Raw genomic sequence first — 27818 nt, forward strand, 5'->3', positions numbered from 1 at the left:
GGGGTGCAGTCTTACATGTGTTCATGCTTCATTTAATTTTTTTTTTTTGAAAAGCGCATTATGTTTCAAATAATATACTTTTATTCTACACGCGGTGTCCCTCCTCGTAAAACGGTCTGATGATTTCCTGGTTATAAGAAGCCTCGCCTTCAGAAATACACAACGGGCTCTGATTGGTCAGCTTGGCCCAGTGTGCTGTGATTCGCTATAGTCCAGGCAAAGTAGCATTTTATGACAGACTAATTGTAAAATAATTTTTTGCAGCTTAGATAATTTCTATGAGGTGTCCAGAACAACATACTAAAAGTCCTAAGAAATCTTAGTTGAGGAAATATGTTAAATTCTCATCAATCCGAGATGTGCGCCAATAAGGCCAGGCAACAATACACCCCAATGGGGCTTTTTTTTCCTTTACTCCTATCAAACTTTAAACAATGAAAGTACCCATGAAAAGTATTTTTTTAAAAAATTTTTATTACAAGTTTCTTTGAAAATGAATTTTAAATATGCAAATGAGCTATTCACTAATCAAATATGCCCAAAATACACCCAAATAGGCTAATTTTTTTCCTTTACTCCTAACCACAATAAAACTTTACACAGTGAAAGTATACATGAAAAGTAACTTTTTTTGTATAACAAGTTTCTTTTTAAATGAATTTGAATATGCACATGAGCTCCACACTTATTGAATATGTCCTAATTTGCATAGGCACAAACAATATTCATATGTATGACAAATACATCGGCCCAATCTTCATCCAATCATCCTACTGCCAATGGGTGATGGCAATGCTGTTTTTAGACTGGCCTCTAACCTAAAAACTGCCTAGTTTGGTAGTACCAGCCAAAATCTAAAAAGAGATGTGTTAAAAATGATACATGTCTAAAGGACTAAAAATGACAAAAGGAAAAATAAATAAATAAATAAATAAAAGTAGAAATAAATAAATAAATGCAGAAATATAGTGAAAATAAATACATTTTGGTAATATAAATGGCTATTTCTGTATTTTTACATTATTTATTTATTTATGCATTTATATATGTATTTATTTCTGTATTTATACATTTATTTCTACATTTATGTATTTATTTATTTATTTCTACATTTATTTATTTCTGTATTTCCACATTTCTACATTTATTTATCTCTGTATTTCCACATTTCTACATTTATTTATTTCTGTATTTCCACATTTCCACATTTATTTTTTCCTTGCGCCTGTATGCTAATTGAGTGGGGGGTGCCAACATCAGTCTGAAGCAGGATTGGTTAGCTGGGGGCCGCATCGCTAACCAGACAGAAGCAAACGATCCATCTATCCATCTCTGGACGCAGGCTACCCATAGACAGTAAAAGAAATGGACACAGCGACCCCATTGATTTCAATGGAGAAGACTGAAGCCCGATTATTGCACTTCCTGCCTGATGGCTGAGCGACTGCGCAGACTCAAACTGAGCGTGACGACAGTCTGACAGTTGTAAATCTTCTAGTAGCTGTGCCAAGACAAATCTGAATCACCTAATTCCTCAAAAACGTTGTTGAAATATTTTGTCCCGTTGCTTTTATGGACTCTCTATCTATGGGTTTCTCCTTGACTTTATGCATCTATGTCCCCCCGATTGCCTCATAGACAGTAAAAGATTGCCTGCGAGCTTCTCCTCCTGTCTATACGGTAATGTCTCTATTGTGCGACAGAAAGTCGCGTAGTTATGACGCAATCGTTAGCCTATTTTTACAAAAACGGCTTCTACGGGGCCATAATGTAAGATAAAAAGTAATGGAGCCTTTTATAAATTGTCGTGTTTCTTAAGAAATAAATAATGGACTAATGAAGTCTTCGGACGCCTCAGATGTAAAGAGTCTTCGCTGTCAAAGTGTCGCCAAAATGAATGGGCATCAATGGAATGCTAACAGCAGGTTAAGTTCTGCTACAATGGCGGCCCCAGGGAAGCTTCAGTTTCCGGCTGATGGATTACACCCTTGAGGCTATACCAAGCGGCAACCTCCCCGTCTCTCTCTTGAAACCAACACGGAAGTGAATTAAACTGCAATTCATCGACTGGCCGCTTGAGGCAGGTTTGCAAAAGTGAGTCAAATCTGTATCTCCCCCATGTTAAACTGCCCAACTTTACAGCAGAAAACAATATGTTTACAGCCTGGAGCAAAAAGTGGTTTTGGTCTATATAGCTAATTTTGCCCTTCATGGCAACTGTGAGGGGGGTGAATTTTTTTACAACTCATCCATTTAAATTATACTAAGCCTTTCAATTTACTACACGCATTATACCTTCGCCCACTCCGTTGGATTCCGTCGTTGTCGAGTATGGAGAGAACCACCGCAGCGCTGTATTTCCAGTTGTTTTCATTTTTACATTTACATTTACATTTAGTCATTTAGCAGACGCTTTTATCCAAAGCGACTTACATTTGAGGATTAAACCAAGCGAGTCATCATGGAAAGGCAAAAACAACGCAAGAAGTGCTCAGAATACAAAGTTCAAACATTGCTCAGAGTAGCATAAACCAGACAAGCAAAGATTTCAAGAAAAATTTTTTTTTTCTTTTTTCTTCTATGTTACTTGCTCACGGAAGAGATGAGTTTTCAGTTGTCTTTTGAATGCTGTCAGGGATTCTGCATTCCGGACGAGGGTGGGTAGGTCATTCCACCAGCATGGAACCGTGAATGAGAATGTTCTGGACAGTGATTTTGTGCCTCGCTGTGAAGGCACCACGAGCCGTCGCTCCTTGGCCGATCGTAGGCTTCTGGTAGGGATGTAGACCCTTAGGAGCGAGTGAAAGTAGGAGGGAGCTGAGCCGGTGGACAATCTGTAAGCAAGTGTCAGCGCCTTGAACTTGATTCGAGCAGCGAGTGGTAGCCAATGCAGAGAGATGAACAGTGGAGTGACGTGAGCTCTTTTGGGCTCGTTGAAGACAAGACGAGCAGCAGCATTCTGGATCATTTGTAAGGGTTTAGTTGCACATGATGGAAGACCAGCTAGAAGAGCATTGCAGTAATCAAGCCTAGAAATAACCAGGGCCTGGACAAGAAGTTGTGTTGCATGCTCAGTTAGGAAAGGCCTGATCTTCCTGATGTTGTGCATTGCAAACCTGCATGATCGAGCTGTCTTTGAAATGTGGTCTGTGAAGGTTAGCTGGTCATCAAAGATTACTCCAAGATTTCTGACTGACCTTGATGGGGTGATTTAGGATGAGTCTAGCTGGATAGTGAAGTCGTGCTGTAGAGACGGATAGGCAGGGAGGACGAGAAGCTCAGTCTTTGCCAGATTGGGCTGCAGGTGATGTTCCTTCTTCCATGCCGAGATGTCCGCCAGACAGCTAGAGATACGTGCAGCTACTGTGGGATCGTCTGGTTGAAATGAGAGGTAGAGCTGGATGTCATCAGCATAGCAGTGGTAAGAGAAACCATGTGCCTGTATGATGGGTCCCAGTGATGTGGTGTAAATGGAGAAGAGGAGGGGTCCAAGGACTGACCCCTGGGGAACCCCTGTGGTCAGTCGATGAGCTTTGGATATCTCGCCTCTCCATGCGACCCTGAATGACCTACCTGTGAGATAGGACTCAAATCAGTGGAGGGAAGTTCCAGTGATGCCCAGTGATGAGAGGGTGGACAGAAGGATCTGATGATTCACAGTGTCGAAGGCAGCAGACAGGTCTAGGAGAATGAGAACTGATGATTTGGAAGCAGCTTTAGTGATCCGCAGGGCTTCTGGGACTGAAAGTAATGCGGTCTCGGTCGAATGCCCTTTCTTGAAGCCAGATTGGTTAACATCCAGCTGGTTGTTCAGAGACAGAAAAGATGATACTTGGTTGAAAGCAACTCGTTCAAGTGTTTTTGCAATGAATGGTAGGAGAGAGACAGGTCTGTAATTCTCTAGAAGTGATGTGTTTAATGTTGGTTTTTTAAGCAGTGGGGTTACCCGAGCCTGCTTAAATGCTGTAGGAAAAATGCCAGTATGGAAGGATGAGTTGATGATGTGTGTGAGTGCTGGTAGAAGTGTGGGAGTGATGGCTTGTAGAAGGTGTGAGGGGATGGGGTCAAGAGGGCAGGTGGTAGGATGACTGGAGAGGAGAAGTTTAGATACTTCTTCCTCGGTTAGTGGAGAGAAGGAGGAGAGTAGGTTATTGGCTGTGGGAGGGGTTGGCCTAGGTTCCTGTGTGTGTGGAGGAGAGAACTGACTGCTAATGGTTGTTGTTTTGTTAGTGAAGAAGTTAGCAAAATCATCAGCAGTTATCGAGGAGGTGGGTGGTGGTGGAGGTGGACAGAGGAGAGAGTTGAATGTCTTGAAAAGTGTTCGTGTGTTAGAGGCGGTGTTGATCTTGTTGTGGAAATATGAAGATTTTGCGGCGTGAACATCAGCAGAAAAGGAAGAGAGCAGAGATTGGTACATACTCAGGTCATATGTATCTTTTGATTTGCGCCATTTCCTCTCCATTGCCCTGAGTTTAGTCCGGTGTTCACGAAGAACCTCAGCATTTTCCTCGCATGCACTAATGGATGTCTGACAATTTCATTGCTTTTTTGAGTTTTTAGATTTCTATAGATATACAGGCTACACTCGTTATGCGGTACCGTTGCTCTCACGGAACAGATATGCTTATTTAACTTTTTAGTGTTAAATAAAAAGTACCGTGAGATGAAATCCTGCAGGTGTCAGTGCTTTCTCTCCATCCACGCAATAGATGCACACCCTTGAATGAGCGCGGATTTCTAGTGCATTTACTTGAACTTCTGAGGTAATATCTTTGGTTTAGCCTAACCCATTTGAGAAATTGAGAGGCGGCCAAAATCTGTTTTTAAAATGGACTGAATAAAGGTCTTTACGAACTTGACGTGCGATGCCATGATGACTGACATGTATGTGCATGAATCAGTCACACGCACAAACTCAGAGCAATATTGTAAGTTACTGCATGATAATATTTTTTTAACTAGCATAATAATAATGCATCACGATACACAGTCTCACTTTTAGTTACGTCTTTAGGCTTCAAAAACGCTCTTTAGAAACCTACAGGTGACATCACGGACACTACGTCCATATTTTTTTACAGTCTATGCAGGCCAGTGGCGCATCTAGAAAATGTTACATGGGGGGAGGGGGGGGGGGGGCAAAGGGGTGGCAAGAGGTCTTGGCAGGGTGGCAGGGGTAGACGGTACATAGGAATCTCTATATGTGTGTTGCTTTAACAAAACAAAAACACTTTTAAACTCACAACAGGAATAAGCCCAGTGCAGTGTTCAAACAAAACAAAACTGTGCATCTTTTAAAAAGTAAAAGTATAAAAAGCTAAATGAAAATATAAAACAAAAAGTACAATAATTGTGTCCAAGATGCAGTGGACTACAAGTATAAAAAAGCAGACAATACTCAAGTTCTTATTATAATTAAACTTTATATTTAAACTTATAATTACAGTCCACAAATGACCTATGATCACCTATCTTTTTTAGGAAAGCTTAAGGCGACGGTTGTTGTGCTTTGCAGCAAAACATTTCACAAACGTATCTAAATCTAGTGCTTTTGCACGCTGTTTCTCAATACTGAGAACAGCAAGATTTCTCAGACGGTCATCTGCCATACCTTCTCCAGCACACCTGTTTGCAAATTTCAAGTAATCCTGTAGACCTTGATTAGCTGGTTCATGGTTAGAGTTGCACTAGCTATTTGTAAAGTTCACACTAAGAGCTTATGGCGCTTTTCCATTACCAGTACCAGCTCGACTCGACTCGACTCGCCTTGGCTCGCCTCGACTCGGCTCGCTTTTCGTTCCGTTTTCCATTGCAGAAAGTATCGCCACAAATAGTACCCGGTCGTCATAGCGACGCCTTTCGTTCCTCGTTGCCCCATCAAGCTCTCGCTGGATCCTCTCTTCGGCAACCAAACAAAGGAATGTCTGCACCTCCTCGTTTGACCACGGCGTATTCTTCCGAGTTGCCATAATAATAGTAGTAAGTTTAGTAACTATCTCTGGCTAAACTATTTAAAAAAGGCGGGGTTATTCTGGATACTCCATCTGGCGCGTGCAATGATGACGCAGTGAATAGTGACGATTCTCTCTGACCAATCAGCAGTCGGCATTGTTTTCACGTCACATTTTAGTATCGCCTTAGCTCGCCTCAGCTCGCTTAGAACCTCGCCGGAGGTGGTACGAAAAAAAGTACCCGAAAGCAGGTACAGGTACAACTTTTACACAGTGGAAAACCAAACAAAGGCGAGTCGAGTCGAGCCGAGCCGAGCCAAGGCGAGCTGGTACTGTGTAGTGGAAAAGCGCCATTAGTAACTAACTTAGTCTAACTTAGTACTTAATTCAGTTGCACCTAGTTCTTGTGGCAGAACGTATCTAGTAGTCATAGGCCTTTGTCACAAGCCGTCTTCAAATTTGTAAACAGAACAGTTAAGTAGCTGTGTCAGGTAGGGTTGCCACCCGTCCCTTAAAATATGGAATCGTCCCGTATTTGTGTAATAAACAGTGCGTCCCGTTTTGAATCAATACGGGACGCGGTTTGTCCCGTATTTCCGATAGCGTTGCCACCCGTCCCGTTTTTTCCGGGATTGTTTTTCTTTTTAACAACCTGTCCCGGGATATTTATACACTCTCCAGGTTTTCTAAAGGCTACGATGAATATGTATGTTCAAACAGCGCGAACGGCAGAGAGGTAGAGAGCGAGACCTTGCGTCACACCTGATTCAGCTCATTATCACATGGGTTAATGAGCTGATGAGTTGAATCAGGTGTGTTTGATTAGGGAGACAAAGAAAACGTGCAGTGTTGGTGGTCCTCCAGGACAGGTTTGAGAACCACTGGCCTATATAACAAATATAAAATCAAAATAAGATTTATCACATGCACACACCAGTTATGTTTAGACTTATCCTATTGTATTTGTTATTTCCCCAGTTGTAACCTGGTTTCATTGCTGTGATATCTGAGAGGAATTTGATTTATAGGACTGATTAGATAATCAAATGATCGATCTCCTAACTGGCACTGTATTGTGTGTTGTAACGTAACGTCGGCGTAACGGCAACCATCAGTAACCGTTATGGATACAAACAATATTTTATATTTTTTATTAAGCTGTTCTTGTCTTTACTAAAATTAGAATGAGGCTAATCAAAGCGATTTGACCGCTGATTTTGGCTAACGTAATAGACTTGCTGTTTTTGCTGATGCTGAATCGTCTTTAGCATACAATACATTCATTACAAATGTAACTTTAAGTTAAACGAGTGTTTAAACTATACCTGGGGGAACTCACTTCACCTTCAGAGGCTCTGGGGCAGCTCAGTCTCTCCAGTCGGTTTGCAGGGCCACCGCACAGCAGCAGACTCGCTGTGTGTGTGAGCCAGTCAGCGGTCAGCCAGACTAAGCGAACGCTGTTCTGCACGTTTGAATCAGGGACGTATAAGTATTTGAGGGGCGGGGGGGGGGGGGGCTAATAATACATTTAGAGATCAATGTATCTGCACATAGAGATCAATGTATTTTATCCATTGCAAAGGAAAGCTCGTTTCGAGGAAAATTTGGTTGTGGCTGCTTGTCTACGTTACTACGATTAAAAAGAGGCGTCATTTGTGTAGTAGCAACGTTTAGCTGATTAGTTATTGACCCGGGAAGTTCGAATCTGTGAATTTATCGCCAACTTTACTCAACTTAAAGATTCGTATAAGCCCAATCCTTACAGGTTTCCATCCATTTGAATGGAAATAAATGCATTTAGTTAATTTGCAGAACTATGGTGTTCTGACAGTAAAAATAAGTGAAATGCTTATAGATAATTAAATGTACAGGGCTATGAAAACACACAGACTGAGCAACTGCTTCCTTACGAGTGCTGAAAAAATGTCAGAAAGACATTTTTTTGTTGTTGATGAGGATCTGCATGAAGACACTCCTTTTCATGCTATGTTTGTATTCGCGCGAGTGACCTGAATCCCGCGAGTAATCTAAAGCCTTTCGCTTCGCTCCGGAAGCTTTGTAGAGGAGCTGGATGTGCTGCTGTCCTCCTTCCCTGAGGATGGCACCCCACTTGTAGTCTTTGGTGATTTCAACATTAATCTGGAGAAGCACAGGTATCAGGCAACAAATCAGGCAACCAACTGGACCTTGTTTACACAAACACTTTTCAAGACATTCAACTAATTTCTTCACCAACAAAACAACAACCATCAGCTTTTAGCTGACACACACACACACACAGGAACCCAGACCAACTACTCCCACAGCCAGAAATCCTCTCTACTTCTCCTCTCCATAACCAAGGCAGAAGTAACTTCTCCTCTCCAGTCATCCTACCACCTGCCCTCTAGACCCCATCCCCTCACACCTTCTACAAGCCATCTCTCCCACACTTCTACCAGCACTCACACACATCATCAACTCATTCCTCCACACTCGCATTTTCCCTACAGCATTCAAGCAGGCTCGGGTAACTCCACTGCTTAAAAAAACAACATTAAACACATCACTTTTAGAGAATTACAGACCTGTCTCTCTCCTACCATTCATTGCGAAAACACTTGAACGAGTTGCTTTCAACCAAGTATCATCTTTCCTTTCTCAGAACAACCAGCTGGATGTTAACCAATCTGGCTTTAAGAAAGGGCATTCAACCGAGACTGCATTACTTTCGGTCACAGAAGCCCTGCGGATCGCAAAAGCTGCTTCCAAATCATCAGTTCTCATTCTGCTGGATATGTCTGCTGCCTTCGACACTGTGAATCATCAGATCCTTCTGTCCACCCTCTCATCACTGGGCATCAAAGGAATTTCCCTCCACTGGTTTGAGTCCTATCTCACAGGTAGGTCCTTCAGGGTCGCATGGAGAGGCGAGGTATGCAAAGCACATCAACTGACCACAGGGGTTCCCCAGGGTTCAGTGCTGGCACCCCTTCTCCTTTTACACCACATCACTGGGACCCATCATACAGGTACGTTTTCTCTTACCATTGCTGATGTCTGTTAACTTCTTTGTCAAATTTATGTTGTTTTAGTTTATTTTTTAATTTATTCAGTTAAGTTGTAATTGTCCCAGCACTCTTTGTGTGAGTTTATATTAGCAACTTTGAGAAAATTATTGAGATGGGACACAGTGGCCAGGTCAGGCCTCCTCATGACGCTGACCAGATTCAATGTAAATGTAAAAAGAGAAGTGTGAATATGTCCTGTTACAACATTGGTGAAGCTGCAGTTTCTGTTTCACTTGAAAAGATCTGTAATTTATTTGCGCCCTTTGCTTCTTTCAAACTAATCCATGCTTGCAAGGCTATTTTTTTTTTTTGCAACAATTTCTTGGCTGTCTTTTGTTAGCATTGAGGAAAAAAGTGAAAACGGCTATCTGAACTGAAAAGCTCCTCAGAGTAAAGCAGCACAGCCACGGACCGCCCACAGTCAAATGTGTGGCTGTGTGAGACTCAAGAGTGTCCGTCGTGTATGCAAACGAAAGCAGGAGCAATTTGCTGAGGAATCAGATTTCAGCACAACGCTTGAGGTGAAATAACATCCAGAATGGGTAGGCAACAAATTAAATTACAATAAATATAGAAGGTAGGTTCAAATGTATATATAACGTAAATAAAGATAACCACAGTGAATAAGTCCTTTTTTTTTCAAAGTGTATAATTCATAATTATTTTTTTTATAAAATATGCAAAGAATTTGCCAATTTGATAGTATTTTTAGGTGTTTATTTAATTTTCTTCTTGATGTTGTCTAGATTCAGTCACATCAAATGCAGCAAGAAGTCCACCTATTTTCAAAGGTTTAAAAAAAACTTTACACACACACACACTCTTTGTCATTTTGTTAGTTTTTAAATGTTTTTCTTGATAACTTTTTTTTTTTCAAAATTTGTAAGTTTGAACCAAATCCCAACGTTCTGTCATTGATCGCTTCTCTCACTAATTCAATCTGTTATGATCATTGAAGTTTCAATTACATTATATTCTTTACATCTAATACTATATGGATGAATTTATTTTCAGAGAGGCAAAGGCGGGGAAGTATAAATGCTGACCATCCTAACAGTAAGTCAGTTAAATAATTGATTATATAGGTACCATGTAAATATGGCTGCACATTTTGTTGTTATATTCAGTGACAGTCAGTTGTTTTTTGAGGTTTCTGGTTGTGAATAATTTACTTAGGAATCACAACCAAAAATTTTTTTTTTAAATTTAATATTCAGTAATGTAGCCTAAATCTGAAGACAAAATACTCACAAATGTTATAGATATTTCTACACTTTTTAGGTGATGATTTTTCAAGTTTTTTCCCGTTTTGTTTTCCAGTGTGTGATTTGAGGATTGTTCTTCTGGGTACGAACGTATCAGAAAACTGCAAAGTTAGAAACTTGATCCTGGGAATAAATAAGCGTGAGAATAAAGATCCGGCAGCTTTAGAGAAGCACAATGTAATCCCAGTCAGTGGAAAGGTGAAGGACAGACACATCACAGTCATTAACACTCTTCATCTGCTAAATCCAAACATCTCACATCATCAGATCACACACACAGTGAGAGAGTGTGTGGATCAGTCTTATCCAGGACCTCATGTCTTCATACTCGTACTGCAGTATAAAGACTTCACTGAGGAGGACATGAGAAGATTGGAATATGTGCTGAAACAATTCAGTGAAGATGCAATTAAACGCACCATTGTACTTACGACTGATAAAGAGACACACAGATTAATGATTACTTCTAAGATCAGCCCTACTGATACTATGGTGCAACTGCACACTATTAATCAGTTGATTAAGGTCTGTGGAGGTCGACATCTGCAGCTGGATGAAACAAAAACAGAATTGCACTCAGATATATTTCAATGGGTTGATAAGATGCTCAAGGGAAACCAGGAAGACTATCTCACACGTGACATATTTCATGATTTTAAAGGAACGTCTGTGGATGAAGAGCCAATCACTTTAGAGGACAAAAGCACAAGTTCTCACCACAATGATTGTGGAAACCCCAGAGGGAGACAAAAAAGGAGAAGTGAAGAAGGAAGTCCCTTTTGTAAGTTGTCAGACTTGCTCTTTTAAGATTGTGATTTATTTACTATAGTTTCAACAAAATACATCTGAGAAAGTCGTTAAACAACTTGTCAAACAGGTTTTAAAATTTGCTTTGACTCTCAGAGATAACTGATACTAAATCTGATTATATTTAGATTGTGCTTATGTGACTTCAAACTTTATTATTTTCCTAAAGCTCTGTTAATTCTCAATAAGAATTGCTGTAGAAGTGTGACCAAAAAAGTATTTCTGGTTAGTAATAAGTGAAGCTGGTAATGCTGTTTGTGGAGCTGTTTAATCCTCCTCTGCTGAGATTTTCACAGATATTTTAGCTCTAACTTGTTGTTAGTGTTTAATGTTCTGTTGGGATTTAAAGTGTTTCTGTATTGTCCCATTGCATTGATGTCTGTCAACCTATTTAAATGCATGTTTTTTTATTTATTCAGTTTCCAAATATATGGAAATATATTTTCGTTCAGTAAGGGAATACATGTGTAATTTGTATATTTTTAAACAGTCAGAGCAGTACTTGTTTAAATTTTAACTTGCTGCATAGTGAAACAAATTATTTGTTAAAAAAGTTTAGTTTAAACCAAAGTGCCATCTTTAATATTAAACTCAAACTCATAGAATTCAAAGCAACCATGTGACAAGGGACTACGATACAAGTCTTAAAGGGATAGTTCACCCAAATATGAAAATTCTGTCAGTATTCACTCACCCTCATGTTGTTCCAACCCCGTAAGACCTTCGTTCATCTTCGGAACACGAATTAAGATATTTTTGATGAAATCTGAGAGCTGGATCACTCCTCCATAGGCTTCAAAAGGATTGAAACTTGCCAGCCTCGAAACGTTATTAAAAACATCGTTAAAATAGTCCAAGTGACTACAGTGGCTCAATCTTAAGTTTATCAAGCGATGAGAATACTTTTTGTGCGCAAAAACAAACAAAAATAACGACTTTATTTCAACTATTCATTTCCTTCTCTGTGGGCCTCTAGTCAGTTAACTTAGTGTAATAGCGTAGAGCTACGTCACACGTAGGCTCACTATTGGCCGACGCTGGTCATGTGGGTGATGCGTGTGACGTACAACAACAGAATCTCTACACTTTTACACTAGTGAACTGACTCGAGGCCCACAGAGAGGGAAATGAATAGTTGAAATAAAGTCGTTATTTTTGATTTTTTGCGCACAAAAAGTATTCTCGTCGTTTGATAAACTTAAGATTGAGCCACTGTAGTCACTTGGACTATTTTAACGATGTCTGTAATAACTTTTCGGGGCCTGCAAGTTCAATCCCTCAAGAAGCAATGGAGGAGTGATCCAGCTCTCAGATTTCATCAAAAATATCTTAATTCGTGTTCTGAAGATGAACGAAGGTCTTACGGGGTTGGAACAACATGAGGGTGAGTAAATAATGACAGAATTTTTATTTTTGGGTGAACTATCCCTTTAAGAGAGGGACAGGGAACTGTTGTTAACACTTTGGACACTTTGAAAGAGGAACAGAAAACTAAAATAGAAGAAAACGGAACAAGGACTCCAACCTTCCCAACTGTTATTCTTGTGAATTAGGGATAGCAGTATGTAGTGTAAACATATCATTTGTACATTGTTTTTTATTTATATTTTTTTCTTTTAACCTCCTAAGACCTGAGTTTTGGTCAGAGGTGGAAAGTCCTGGGGTCAGAAAGTAAAAGTCCTGCCACATTTTTATTCCACCCACAGCGAAAACTCCAGTGTTAAATTTGGATCCAGACTCATGAGTGTTAAAGTTAATGAGATAATTAAGTGAATAATTGAGTGATGATTGAGCATTATTGATGACACCTGATGATAACAAGCAGAATCACTGAAGGAGAACGTCACATTTTGTAAATCACCATTATGGTGATCAGTGTCTGCTTTAGTTGGACTCTTGACCCTTTAATCATTAACTTTTGATGTTGTTTGGCTGCTGTACATGAGTTATAACAGCCAGATGAACAACAAGGAAAGCTGATGCGCTGGTGTTGGTTATGTTTTGACATAATCATCATTTGTCACAAAACTCATTTGTAGAGTTTAACCTTTTGATTACACAGTATAACATTTTCAGAAATTTAAATATTATCCAAAAGATTTCTTAAAAGCTATTCTATTCTAATTACTTTATGGGCACACACAGACATCAAGAATCAGCCTGTGATTCTCAACAATGGTGACAATTATATAGCATGTTGCAGTGCATTCTGGGTGCCACCAATCAAAACTCATTCATGGCTCCCATCATGCATTGCGGTATGAATAAATTATGATCTGAATTGTCTTTGTAATTTCCTTTTCCTAATTGAATATTCTGTTTGTCACCATTGTTGAGATTCATACACTGAATCTTGATGTCTGTGTGTGCCTAAAAGAAAGATTATTATTTATTTATCAGAACAATGTTTAAGATATCATTTGGTTTATTTTGAAAAATCTGGATCTAATGTTATAGAATCACTGTGATGCTGTTATGATCATTATACATTTAAGTCAGAGAGTAGGCTTTAAATGAGTTCAGTGATTCAGGTCAAATGATGATTATGTCTAAACATGATCTACAACATCTGATCTGATCTCTTTGTTCATCCAGCTGTTAAAACAGCCAAACAAAATCTTTAGATAAACATTTAAAGGTCACCTGCCCAACTAAAGCAAACACTGATCACCATAGCGGTGACTAAAATATAGATTTTCTCCTTCAGTGATTCTGCTAGTTAACATCTGGTGTCTTCAATAATATCTCAATCATCACTCAATTATTCACTTAATTATCTCATTAACTTTAACACTCTTGAGTCTGGATCCAAATAAACTTGCAGTAAAGTTAATTTAACACTGGAGTTTTTGCTGTGGGTGGAATAAAAATATGGCAGGACTTTTACTTTCTGACCCCTGGACTTTCCACCTCTGCACAGAATTAAGTATTATGCTGCACACAACCAATAATTTGATGTCCACGTATGTGGACAACCAGGTCTTAGGAGGTTAAAGATGATACAAGAAAGCAAAGCCCACAATCGAATCGTCCCAATAGTAAGTAATTAATTAAGCCTCAGCAAGAAATAATGTTGTTTATGTTGATTGGAGTTAAAAAGTTTTCTGTGAAAGTGTGACTATGTATATGTTTTTTTTTTTTTTTTTTTTTAGTGTCAGCTAATTTCTCTGGAAAACAGAAGCTGAACCTGGTGCTGTGTGGAAGCAATGGATCACTTAAGGTCCCGGTGTCAAAACTTTTACGAGGAAAACCAATAAAACCTTCATATCGGCTTGCAAGCAGTGAAGAGTGTGTGAAGAAAGAAGAGAAGATTCATGGACGTGTGATCAGTCTGGTGGAGTTTCCAGCTGTCAATCAGCTCTCAGAGGAGGAAGTGATGCGTCAGACTCTCCACTGTGTGTCTCTCTGTGATCCTGGAGTTCATGTTTTCCTCATCATTGTTCCTGCTGGTCCACTGACTGATGAAGACAAAGCAGAAATACAGAAGATCCAGAAGATATTTTACTCCGACCAGCATTTCATTCTCCTGTTCACCTCAGAGCTCAGTGTTGAAGGATTTGCTTTAGAGTTTGTCAAATCCAACCCGTCATCTCAGAGGTCAATCAGTCTCTGTGGAGGTCAGTACAGAGTGATGGTTTTAAAGGAGCCTGAAAATTCAAGACAGATCCCAGAACTGCTGGATTATATAGAACACATGAAGACTAAACCATATTCACTTCAGACATATGTGAAAGCTCAAGAGAACAGAGTCAGACGTGAACTGGAAGAAAAACTGAGTGAAATGGAAAGTATGATCAAAGACTTGCAGCAGAAGATTCAGTCAGAAGGTGAATGGATTTTTGTATTGTGTATTTGCACGATCATTTTCTTTATATGAGAAAGAGCAAAAGAAATAGTCAAACTGACAAATGTCTTTAAAAAAAACTTGCATTGCACTAGCTAGCCAAATTAAATGCATTGCAAATAATAGTAATTGCAAGTATTTTAATGCATTAATTTTTGGGGGCTGAAATTCCCACTAAACAACATGATGTCCAAAAGACGTCTTTTCAACGTCTTTGTCACAAAAGTCGGACGTTGAAAAGACGTCCACTGAGGAGCCAGAATGAAAGTTTTTATGACGTCTTTTTTTGACGTGTTCTGCACGTCCGATATAGACGTTCATCGAACCTTCGTACCAGTTTAAAAACTAGTTCAAATGTGGCCATTGTGGACATATTTTCAACATCATTTATGGTCTCATTTAGACAATTTATACTGTTTCTAGACCAAATAAACACTCAGGATGCATTAAATTAAAACTCATGTTTATATCAATGTAATTTCCTTACATTGTTTAGATGAGGTTTAGATGTTGATATGTTTCATTTTAAGTAACCATTGTGGTGATCAGTGTTTGCTTTAGTTGGGCTCTTGGTCCCAGTTCTTCTTACTTTAACTTCTCCGTGGCTGTTGTAACTGTGTGTTTGTATAACACCATTGTTGTGGCAGAGAAAGCCAAGAATAACTCAACTATAAGTTTATCAAGCGACAAGACTACTTTTTGTGCGAAAAAAAAAAACATAACGACTTTATTCGACTATTCCATTACTTCCTTGTGGGCCTGAGACGAGAGTTGAAGAGACTTCCACGACGCATGCAAATTTGAACTTTATGTTTGTGATTTATGCTGTTGGTTACAGCATGACTGTGATTCTGCATAAATATCCAGAATTTTAGATATAATATAAAGGATTTCTTAAAAGCTGTTTAAAAAAAAATCTTTCTTTTACACACACAGACGTCAAGATTCAGTCAATGCATCTCAACAATGGTGACGTGCAGAATATTCAATTAGGAAAAGTAAATTACATAGACAATTCAGATCATAATTTATTCATACTGCAATGCATGATGGGAGCCATTAATGAGATGTGATTGGTGGCAGCCACTGCAACATGCATTATTATTGTAACCATTGTTGAGATTCATAGGCTGATTATTGATGTCTGTGTTTCTAAATAAATTCATTTGAAAGTGTTTTGATCAGAACAATGTTTATTAAATATTTTGAATTATAAGAAAAATACTGATAATCATATGCTGTAGAATCACAAACAAGAATCACTTGTTGCTAACAAGTTAAACTCAATAAGTTTTATTTTTCAGATCACAGCATGATTATGCCAAAACATAACCAACACTATCAGATCAGACTTTTCTTTGTTCACTTGACTGTTATAAATCAATCAACAGCAGACAAACAAAATTTAAGTTGAAAGTATAAGGGTCAAGAGTCCAACTAAAGCAAACACTGTTCACCATAACGGTGGCTTACAATTTGTGATTTTCTCCTTCAGTGATTCTGCTTGTTAACATCAGGTGTCTTCAATAATGCTCATCATCACTAAATTAATCACTTAATTATCTCATTAACTTTAACACTCTTGAGTGTTAATTTACCACTCATATCTGCATCATATCTTCCATCTGAAAGCAGGTGAAGGTGATTTACTACTAATCAAGGAACCGGCTTTACTGACGAGATGCGCATAACAATGTCATGCGATATATCGCCCATCCCTAATAAGTATTTTAAGTATTTTAACCTCCTAAGACCTGGTTGTCCACATACGTGGACATCACATTATTGGTTGTGTGCAGCATAATACTTAATTCTGTGCAGAGGTGGAAAGTCCAGGGGTCAGAAAGTAAAAGTCCTGCCATATTTTTATTCCACCCACAGCAAAAACTCCAGTGTTAAATTAACTTTACTGCAAGTTTATTTGGATCCAGACTCAAGAGTGTTAAAGTTAATGAGATAATTAAGTGAATAATTGAGTGATGATTGAGATATTATTGAAGACACCAGATGTTAACTAGCAGAATCACTGAAGGAGAAAATCTATATTTTAGTCACCGCTATGGTGATCAGTGTTTGCTTTAGTTGGGCAGGTGACCTTTAAATGTTTATCTAAAGATTTTGTTTGGCTGTTTTAACAGCTGGATGAACAAAGAGATCAGATCAGATGTTGTAGATCATGTTTAGACATAATCATCATTTGACCTGAATCACTGAACTCATTTAAAGCCTACTCTCTGACTTAAATGTATAATGATCATAACAGCATCACAGTGATTCTATAACATTAGATCCAGATTTTTCAAAATAAACCAAATGATATCTTAAACATTGTTCTGATAAATAAATAATAGACACAGACATCAAGATTCATTGTATGAATCTCAACAATGGTGACAAACAGAATATTCAATTAGGAAAAGGAAATTACTAAGACAATTCAGATCATAATTTATTCATACCGCAATGCATGATGGGAGCCATGAATGAGTTTTGATTGGTGGCACCCAGAATGCACTGCAACATGCTATATAATTGTCACCATTGTTCAGAATCACAGGCTGATTCTTGATGTCTGTGTGTGTGCCCATAAAGTAATTAGAATAGAATAGCTTTTAAGAAATCTTTTGGATAGTATATAAAATTTCTGAAAAATGTTATACTGTGTAATCAAAAGGTTAAACTCTACAAACGAGTTTTGTGACAAATGATGATTATGTCAAAACAAAACCAACACCAGCGCATCAGCTTTCCTTGTTGTTCATCTGGCTGTTATAACTTATGTACAGCAGCCAAACAACATCAAAAGTTAATGATTAAAGGGTCAAGAGTCCAACTAAAGCAGACACTGATCACCATAATGGTGACTTACAAATGTGACGTTCTCCTTCAGTGATTCTGCTTGTTATCATCAGGTGTCATCAATAATGCTCAATCATCACTCAATTATTCACTTAATTATCTCATTAACTTTAACACTCATGAGTCTGGATCCAAATTTAACACTGGAGTTTTTGCTGTGGGTGGAATAAAAATGTGTCAGGACTTTTACTTTCTGACCCCTGGACTTTCCACCTCTGACCAAAACTCAGGTCTTAGGAGGTTAAATACAAATGACAGTCCCTCAAAGTAGGCTATTTAATTACAAATTACATTTGATTTATTTTTGTTAAAGAAAATACAAATTACATGTAATTGAAATACGTATTTAATTACTTTTGAGTATTTTGTAATTGAAATACTGCCCATCTCTGCTGTCAGTACACAAGCATATATATATATATATATATATATATATATATATATATATATAAATATAAAATAGCGAGTCGGAGCTACAAGCGGTGTGTGCATCCCTGCCCTCGTTATATCACAGGTGGGGACACCAGGGCTGTAGTACTCGAGTCCGGACTCGAGACCGTTTTTCTATGGTCTCGGACTTGTCTCGGACTCGCTGGTATTCGGACTCGGACTTGTCTCGGTCTCGGCCAATGGTCTTGCCAAATATGGCTTTTGGTCTCGACCGAGTCCAGGTGTCTTTATTATGTTCCCAGTAACGTATTATTGTAGTATGCACCCGCAGACTTCCGCAGAAACCTCCGTAGATTACCGCGGAATGACAGTGCCTGTCATTGACAAGTACGACCTGCGAGTGTGTGATTTATTTTCTACTATTTGCTACTGCAATACCGGCGCATAGCTGAAATAACAGATCTGTCTATTCACTGCCGATCATAATATGAAATTGCTATATGGACTAGTGACTATGAATATTAAAGACTGCTATCAAATCTGATTGTTCACCAAGTCTCTACAAATGAGTGCCACAGGTTCATGTACTACACATACTCAAGTACACGTTTATCTTCAGCATTTCATCGTCAGATACACTCAGAAACCCGTCAAAATAAAAGTTCTGTTTAACGTGAAGAAATTACCACAGATATATCTTACTGGAGTGAAGCTATATTGTCATTTAGTTGCTCAAATGCTCAGTAGGCTACTAGTAGCCTACCTAGCAGTGGTAATAGTAGTGGGTTGGTGTTTGTATCAGTTCTAACACTGCTATTATGAGGTATCACCATATGTCATCATTCTTTTTTCTTTAGATTAGAAGATTATATGATATCAAGGGGAATGACTGTATTTAAAAATCATGGGTGTTGTGACACTGTTTTTGCTTTTAGATCAACAAATAATAACCCAAAATGATTGTCTTGATAATGTCATGCATAAGACTTTTCACCTGTCCTGGACTCGGTCTTGACTCGGACTCAAACCTTTTTGGACTCGGTCTTGTCTTGGACTCGAACCTCTTTGGACTTGGTCTTGACTTGGACTTGACTAGTCCTGGTCTTGGACTTGTCTTGGACTCGACAAAGGTGGTCTTGACTACAGCCCCTAGGGGACACACACCAATTGTGTGTGCACTGTTTGGGAGTGCAGCACACACAGGCAGCTCTCGAGGGGGCTGCTTGCGTGGATTGTGAATCATTACCGATCCGAGTGCTGCACTCCCGTCTGGCTATCTTTAATGATGATGGCCAGGCTCGCGAACCCCACGGTGCGGGTCCCGCGTCCGTTGAGGCGCACGGCGGCGCTCATCATGGGGCTCGCAAATGGATCTGACAGGGGATCCTGAGCCTGCTGAGGCACATTCTCAGGATTCTTCAGCCAGTTCTGATGTTCTCCCTCCTCTTGCGGAAGCCCTCCCAGCGGCTTCTTCCTCACGAGTGGAGAACCCAATGCTTGAGCTGTCTGCTTCCGAGGAAGCGGATGTGCTCAGAGCTGTCTACTTCCGAGGAAGCGGATGTGCTCAGCATCGAAGGCGGGGATTATGTAGAAGATTCGTCTGGACATATAGAACCCAATTTCTGGGTTAAGTTTACCTTATGGATTATAGCAGCACTATCAATGTAGAACATCCCATTTTTAGCCTTTTCAATGAAATCCAAATGATCGAATCAATAAAAAAAAAGAAACTTCTACAATTTTTTTTTATGTAGGCACACACAGACATCAAGAACTAGCGTATGAATCTCAGCAATGGTGACAGATCACCTCTGAACATAAACTCATTATTTATTCATTCAGCAATGCATGATGGGAGCCATGAATGAGTTTTGATTGGTGGCACCCAGAATGCACTGCAACATGCTTTATAATTGTCACCATTGTTGAGATTCACAGTCTGATTCTTGATGTCTGTGTGTGCCTACATATATATATATATATATATATATATGTTTATTTTTGTTTATTTTTTATTGATTTGATCATTTGGATTTCATTGAAAAGGCTAAAAATGGTATGCTCTACAATGACAGTGCTGCTATAATCCAGTATAATAAAGTAAACTTAACTCAGAAATTGGGTTCTATATGAGTTCAGTGATTCAGGTCAAATGATTGTGATATAATGATTATGTTAAAACACAACCAATTAGGGGTGGGCGGATCGATCTAAATATCGATAGTATCGATGCCAACACTGGTATTACTGTGTTGGCATCGATCTAAAGTTAATGATAGGAGGGTCAAGAGCCCAACTAAAACAAATACTGATCTCCATAATGGTGACTTTAAATTCCGGTTTTCTCCTTCAGTGATTCTGCTTGTTAACATCAGGTGTCTTCAATAATGCTCAATCATCACTCAATTATTCACTTAATTATCTCATTAACTTTAACACTGCTTGAATGTAACCCAGTTATGTGCAGCCTGTTGACATAAAAAAGTTATTTAAAGCCAACATATAATTTATTTGAGTGTGTTGAAGTTACATGAACAAATTATGTTTGTTTAAGGTAACCCAGTTATGTGCAACCTGTTGACATAAAAAGTTAATTTATGGAACCTGTTGACATAAAAAAGTTAATTTATGGAACCTGTTCACATAAAAAAGTTAATTAAAGCCAACATATCATTATTTTTTTTAGTGTATCTTGCATCCCAGGCTATATGCCTAAAGTAGCATCTAATGTGCCACGGCCTACGGTTCTGCATGCTTTTCATCCTCCACCTCATGTGTCGGCGGATGAAGAGAGACTTCATTTGCTCTGCCCTGTCAGAGCTCTCAAGATATATATTCAGAGGTCCTCTTCATGGCGGAAGTCAGACTGGTGTGTTTCGGGTCGCCCAAGAAGGGGCTTCCCGCATCTAAACAGACCATCAGCAACTGGATCGTTCAGGCAATATCTATGGCTTATCAGGTGCACAGTTTGCCTTCACCTTTGGCATTCAACCAGTGTTAAACAAGAGTCAACCAGAAGGACACATCGCATGTCGTATGTCCTCTGGAGTCAGCAGCAGCTCAGGTCACACTGTGCCAGTTTCATTCCGGGGCGAGCTAAATTTTGCAGTGGGCGTGCTCTCACGACAGCACACACTCCCTGGAGAATGGAGACTCTACCCCCAGGTGGTCCAGCTGATATGGAGTTGATTCAGACACATGTACATCAACCTGTTTGCCTCTCCGGAATCCTCCCACTGTTATCTGTTCTATTCCCTGACCGAGGGGACCCTTGGCACAGATTGACTTGCACACAGCTGGTCCCAGTGCGTTTTCCCCAGTGTGCTTGCTCGCACAGACATTGTGCAAGGTCAGGGAGGATGAGCTAGTCTTGATGGTTGTGCCTTACTGGTCCATTCGAACCTGGTTCTCAGACCTGATGCTCCTAATAAAACCACACTTGCAACTACATGTCACCTAACTCTCATTAGAGTATTAACTAACACTTTATTTTGATGGTCCACCAACAGACAATCTACTGACTATAAATAACTTTGCAACTACATGTCAACTTATTCTACTTACCTGATCCCTAAAACCTAACCCTAACCTTACAGTCTACTAATAAGAGTCAGTTGACATGTAGTTGTAAAGTTACTTATAGTTAGTAGAATGTCTGTTGGTGGACCATCAAAATAAAGTGTTAGTTAAAGGGTTCGTTCACCCAAAAATGAAAATGATGTCATTAATGACTCACCCTCATGTCGTTCCAAGCCCGTAAGACCTCCGTTCATCTTCGGAACACAGTTTAAGATATTTTAGATTTAGTCCGAGAGCTCTCTGTCCCTCCATTGAAAATGTATTTACGGTATTCTGTCCTTGTCCAGAACGGTAATACAGACATCATCAAAGTAGTCCATGTGACATCAGTGGGTTAGTTAGAATTTTTTGAAGCATCGGAAATACATTTTGGTCCAAAAATAACAAACACTACGACTTTATTCAGCATTGTATTCTCTTCCGGTTCTGTTGTCAATCTTCCTTCACGAGTCCGCGGTGACGCTGCTGACGTAAGACACTGGTGTACCAGATAACTGGTTACCAGATAACATGTGAGCAGCTTCTTACGTCAGCAGCGTCACTGCGGACTCGTGACCTTGGATTGACAACAGAACCGGAAGAGAATACAATGCTGAATAAAGTCGTAGTTTTTGTTATTTTCGGACCAAAATGTATTTCCGATGCTTCAAAAAATTCTAACTAACCCACTGATGTCACATGGACTACTTTGATAATGTCAAGGACCTGGACAAGGACAGAATACCGTACATACATTTTCAATGGAGGGACAGAAAACTCTCGGATTAATCTAAAATATCTTAAACTGTGTTCCGAAGATGAACGGAGGTCTTACAGGCTTGGAACGAGGGTGAGTCATTAATGACATTATTTTCATTTTTGGGTGAACTAACCCTTTAATACTCTAATGAGAGTTAGTTGACATTTAGTTACAAAGGTATTTATTGTTAGTAACTGCACACTGTAAAATATTGCAGTAAAATTTAGTGGACTAAAGTCTAAGGTGGACCATCAAAATAAAGTGTTACCTAGCATTGTTTTAGAGTTGTGTGTGTCACCATGATGGTGTTTTGTATTTGTGTATGACACTGTGCACATTCTTTACATTAATATGTGCCTCAGCTTGTGGAAAACCAATTGGGGTGAATCATCATGTGATATTTTTTTTGTGTGTGTGTTTTGGCGGTTATCGGTATATCTAACGCATTCTCATCCTTTGGCGTCATATAGGTGACGCCATATGACATTTCGTCGAAATCTTACGCACATGGCATCCTTTAGCGTCAATATAACACGCACTGTTATGGGTAGGTTTAGGTCTGGGGTAGGGTACGGTTATGACGCCTTGGGATCTGCGTCTCATATTCACGCTAAACGATGCCATGTGCGTTGGATTTAGACGAGCGTCACCTGTATGACGCCTTTGGTTCTGCGTCTCATATTGATGCTAAAGGATGCCATGTGCGTAAGATTTCAACGAAATGTACAAAGCGTCACATGTATGACGCCAAAGGATGAGAACGGGCTCGTATATCACAATAAAGCAGATTTTAGTACTTTAGTATTTAGCATTATTATTGAATAATAATGTTTATCAGTTAATGAATTAATAAGGGTTGTCCCGTAAAAACTAAAAGGTTACTACTGTATTTTATATGGTAAAGTATGGGAACCACAGCTGATGTTTTTTTGTTTGTTTTTTTACATCAAAATGAAGTCCTGCTGATTTTTATTTTTTGGCCATAAATTTAAGTCCCAAGTAAGGTTGCTACCATATTTTATTTTAATTTTTTACAGAAAAATACTGGCAACCAAGCTGACGTTTTTTTTTACTTTAAATTTCACAGGGGTTTTCTTTTACAGTGCAGGACCCATGTCTGGGCTCCTCAGCACAAACCTGAATGAGTGAGTTGCCGGCAAGCTTATATACCCTTATGTCCGGGCTAGTGGCTTGCCATGCAAATCTCACTCACCAATGTCCAATGTCCATTGTTTGTGTTTCTCTTTTCTTCAGTGATTCTGCTTGTTGAATGTTTCATGAACATCATATTAACTTTAAAATTAAGTTCTATTAAAATTAAGAAAGCTGGACAATTGTATGTTCTTGGAATGTTACAAATCAACATTCTTAGAGTTGTTAGTAAAAATTAAGTTGAAAGAATGTTTCAGGAATATCATACTTTCTTTTTGGGATTTTGGCTTTTGAACTGTCAGAACATTTTCAATAACATGAAGTCCCTAACAATTTTTTTCTAAGAAAGTTCCGTTTTTTTGGTGATGGAAACGTTAAAACGTTAAAATTAACTTTTTTTAAGTTAGTCTGTGACATTGTTCTATGGTTTGTGTTCAGTTTTATTTGATTGAAAAACACCAAACTTAAATCTGCCTGATAATAATAAATTAATTCTACCAACATTATTTTTCAGGTGCTGAAGGTGAATCAGATGATCTGGAGTGTCTGAGGATTGTACTGATCGGGAAGACAGGAAGTGGAAAGAGTGCAACAGGAAACACTATTCTGGGAAGAAATGAGTTCCACAGCCAATTAAGGCCAGATTCAGTGACGACTGAGTGTGAAAAGAGAGTTGGTGAAGTTGATGGTCGATCAGTAGCTGTTGTTGATACTCCAGGACTCTTTGACACGACACTGACAAATGATCAAGTGGTGGAAGAAATTGTGAAATGTATTTCACTGTCGTCACCTGGACCTCATGTGTTTGTCATTGTGTTGAGTTTGGGAAGATTCACCAAGGAGGCAATGGACACTATGGATCTGATAAAGAAGATCTTTGGTCATAAAGCTGCTCAGTTCAGCATCGTTCTGTTCACCAGAGGAGACGATCTTGAGAATGAGTCCATAGAAGATTATGTGTGCAAATATAACTGTGCTGAACTAAAGAAACTGATCAGAGATTGTGGAAACAGATTCCTGGCTTTCAACAACAAAGAAAAAAGAGACAAAACTCAAGTGATTCAACTGTTAAACATGATAGAACAAGTGAAAAATACTAATGATGGTCGATACTTCACTAACTGCATGTTTGAGGAGGCAGAGATGTCCATTAAAAAGAGAATGGAGCAAATAATGAAAGATAGAGAAAACGAAATTCAGGCTCAACATGAAAAATTAAAAGCTAAATATGAGATGGAAAGGGAAAATATGATGAAGAGACTCGAGGAAGAGAAACAAAGAGCAGACGAGGAGAGAATGAAAATGGAGAATCAATTCAGAATAAAAGAGGAAACACTTAGAAAGGAGTCTGAAGTAAAAGAGAAAACGGAACAGAAGAAACGAGAGACTGAAAACCAGAAACGATCAGAAGAGGAAGAGCAGCAAAAAACTGAATATCATCAAAAAATTGAAGAAATGAAGAGGGAGATTAAATATCAGAGATCACAGTATGAAAAACAGCAAAAAGAAAAAGAAGAAGAAGATAGAAAGAGAGAAGAGAAATACAGACAAGATAAAGAAAAGATGAAAAATGAACAAGAATGTATTATAGCAGATTTACGAATGAAACAAAAAGAGGAAATAAAGAAGAGACAATCTGAGGAACAAAGGATGATTGAACAAGAAGAGGAAGAGAGACAGAGATGGAAAAGAAAATTAAAAGAGGCTGAAAATGACAGAAAAGAGATTCAAATTAAACAACAGCAGAGAGAATGGGACGATGAAAAGAAACGACAGATGAGAGAACGAGAGGAAGAACAAAGAAAGAGAAAAGAGAGACACAAGAAACAACTGAGAGAAAAACAAGAAGAACTGGAGAAAATGAGAAAGAGATTTGAAAGAGAGAGAGAAGAAGAAAGACAGATGATAGAGGAGGAGAGACAGAAACAAAGAGAAGAAAGAGAAGAAAAAGAGAGAGAATATAAAGAAAATAAAACTAAAATGGAAATATATTATGAACAGCTGGAAAGAGAGAGAGAAGAGAAGTGGGAGAAAAAAAAATTACAAGATGATGAGAGACGAGAAGAAGAGAGAAAGAGATGGAAGAAAAGGATTGAAGATCTGAAACAAGAACGAGACAAAGAGATCAAGAAAAGAGAAGAGGAAGAGGAGGGAAAAGAAAGAGAAGAGAAAAAAGTAGAGGATTATGAAAATAAATTAAAAAAGTTGAGGAAGCAATATGAAGATGAAGCCCGAAAACAAGCAGAGGAGTTTTTTGAGTCCAGAGAGAGACAGTTGGAACATGTTCTTGAGCTCGATGAGATGCTTAAAGAGCGTGAAAAACAACATAAAATACTGGTAAAAGTCTATAAAAACCTGCAGGCCCAGAAAGGAGAAGAAATAAAAGAGCTACAAAAAGAAGTTGAAGAGCTGACAAATAAAACACATGGATGTGTTGTTATGTGATTTTTTTATATCCTAAAGATGAAGATCAAATATTAACGTTTTTTTTTCTTGGGCTTTTCCATGTTAATTTCTCAATCCGTTCTCACTCCATGTATCAGAAGCTGAAGCATAGGCTCTCTTTAGCATTGTTACGTCCTGTGGACGTATTTGTGTGATACTTTGTGTGTGTGTGTGTGTGTGTGTGTGTGTGTCTCTCTCTCTCTCTCTCTCTCTCTCTCTCTCTCTCTCTCTCTCTCTCTCTCTCTCTCTCTTTCTCCCTCTCTCTCTCTCTCTCTCTCTCTCTCTCTCTCTCTCTCTCTCTCTCTCTCTCTCTCCCTCTCTCTCTCTCTCTCTCTCTCTCTCTCTCTCTCTCTCTCTCTCAGATTCCAAGCAGGAGTGTGTTTCCCAAAAGCATCGTTAGCCATCTATGGTCGCAAGTTCCGTCATTATCATCATGTAATTTACGTCTTTTAGTTTGTCAAGAGATTTAAAGCACCGTCAGTGACTAGCAAGTTGATTTTTTTTTACGATGCATCGTACTATGGTAGTTAAGCAGCGAGTTATGTAGTTGTACGGGAAACACACCCACTATAACAGAGTGGAGAAACACTGTGGGCGTTGCTGACACAGTTTCCTCTTTTCCCTCTCTCTTGTGTAAACAACCGAAGGCAGTTTTTTTCTCTCAACTTTGTGAATGAGTTGCATAACCGCTGGCTGTGTGAGAGCTTGCGGACGCTGAGTGTGTTCTTCTCTTATGTTTCTATTATTATTTTGTTTTTACTCTTAATTTGTGTAACTATTTTGTTTGAATTCGGAAGCTGAGGGTTCCACTTTCTTTCAACTTGAATTGTGCTTATGTTTATGATAGACAGGGAGCGGGGTAAGACTTTGTAGTTTATTTGTTTTCTTTTGAATTGGTTATTTAATGATACCCTCTTCAGTTAGAACGTTTTGTTTGTTATGTTGGCCTGGCCCTCTCATGAAGATTTAATTGATGCCATTCTTTTTCTTTTCTGTTGTTGTTATCTTTGAGTTGGTTTCAATAAAATTAAGAGTTTTTTTTCTTCATTTTGTTTGGGTTTTTTTTTCTTCGCTTTTCTGGATCATAAATTCAACCATAGAGGCTTAGTAACTTCTAGCTAGTTTGCAACTAAGGGGCTGTTTACACAACATTGTTTTCAACTAAAAACATACAACTTTTTATAAGTTTTGGCCATTCATTTACATGACTACAATGTTTTGGGTGCCTGAAAAAGCTAAGTTTTTGAAAACGGTCTCCATGTAAACAACAGAAACGTGAATCTCTGAATACGATGACGTCATGCACATGCATATTACATGTTCAGTCTGCAGTGTTTCATCCCCATTTAATGGCCAGGCAGCAGAATACAGCGTTTTTAGTCGTTATCACAGATCCGTGTGAATGGGCATCGTTTTGACAATGATGTCGTCTGTATTAACTCAATGGAAAAACTTAAAACGTACTCGGTTACCTAATGTAACCTCGGTTCTCTCTAGAAGAGGGAACGAGGATTGCGTGAGCTAGCTTTCGCTACGGGTAAAGTCATCTTTTCTCGAGATATGAAGCCAAAAAATTATCCTTAATTTTTGTATTTATTGTCAATGCAGTGCAGCAGCTAGCAGACCTAGAGCAGGCTGTCTAGCGTGCTCATTGGCTGCCCTGCGGCAACTGCAGCAGCCGACCACTGAGCCTCGCGCCCTCTACGCATCACAGCCATCACAATGGGTGTGGCTTAG

At 38.9% G+C, this 27818-nt stretch overlaps 1 protein-coding gene across 3 annotated transcripts; it reads left to right on the forward strand.

Moving 5' to 3' along the window:
* The first annotated feature begins 9425 nt into the window (after positions 1-9425).
* Positions 9426-26307, forward strand: LOC143711074 (GTPase IMAP family member 8-like). 3 transcript variants are annotated; one of them, XM_077202363.1, is made up of 6 exons: positions 9426-9543; positions 9748-9792; positions 10016-10057; positions 10322-11047; positions 14226-14900; positions 24151-26307. In XM_077202363.1, exons 1-6 carry the CDS (start codon positions 9540-9542, stop codon positions 26079-26081), a joined length of 3423 nt encoding a protein of 1140 aa, XP_077058478.1. In that variant the 5' UTR covers positions 9426-9539; the 3' UTR covers positions 26082-26307. The 3 variants fall into 3 exon arrangements, with proteins under 3 accessions (XP_077058478.1, XP_077058477.1, XP_077058479.1); XM_077202362.1 differs by lacking the exon at positions 10016-10057 and adding an exon at positions 14070-14111 and having other exon boundaries at positions 9525-9543; XM_077202364.1 differs by lacking the exons at positions 9748-9792; positions 10016-10057 and adding an exon at positions 14070-14111 and having other exon boundaries at positions 9525-9543; positions 24151-26306.
* The last annotated feature ends 1511 nt before the right edge of the window (positions 26308-27818 follow it).

The sequence above is a fragment of the Siphateles boraxobius genome, unplaced genomic scaffold (genome assembly GCF_051911475.1).
Source record: "Siphateles boraxobius isolate OS27281-9 unplaced genomic scaffold, OSU_SipBor_1 49, whole genome shotgun sequence".
NCBI lineage: Eukaryota > Metazoa > Chordata > Actinopteri > Cypriniformes > Leuciscidae > Siphateles > Siphateles boraxobius.

Coding starts and splice junctions, on each gene's coding strand:
- LOC143711074 (XM_077202363.1), top strand. Junction 9,793..10,015: donor AAGTCCACCTATTTTCAAAG/GTTTAAAAAAAA, acceptor ATTTATTTTCAG/AGAGGCAAAGGCGGGGAAGT. Junction 11,048..14,225: donor TGAAGAAGGAAGTCCCTTTT/GTAAGTTGTCAG, acceptor TTTTTTTTTTAG/TGTCAGCTAATTTCTCTGGA.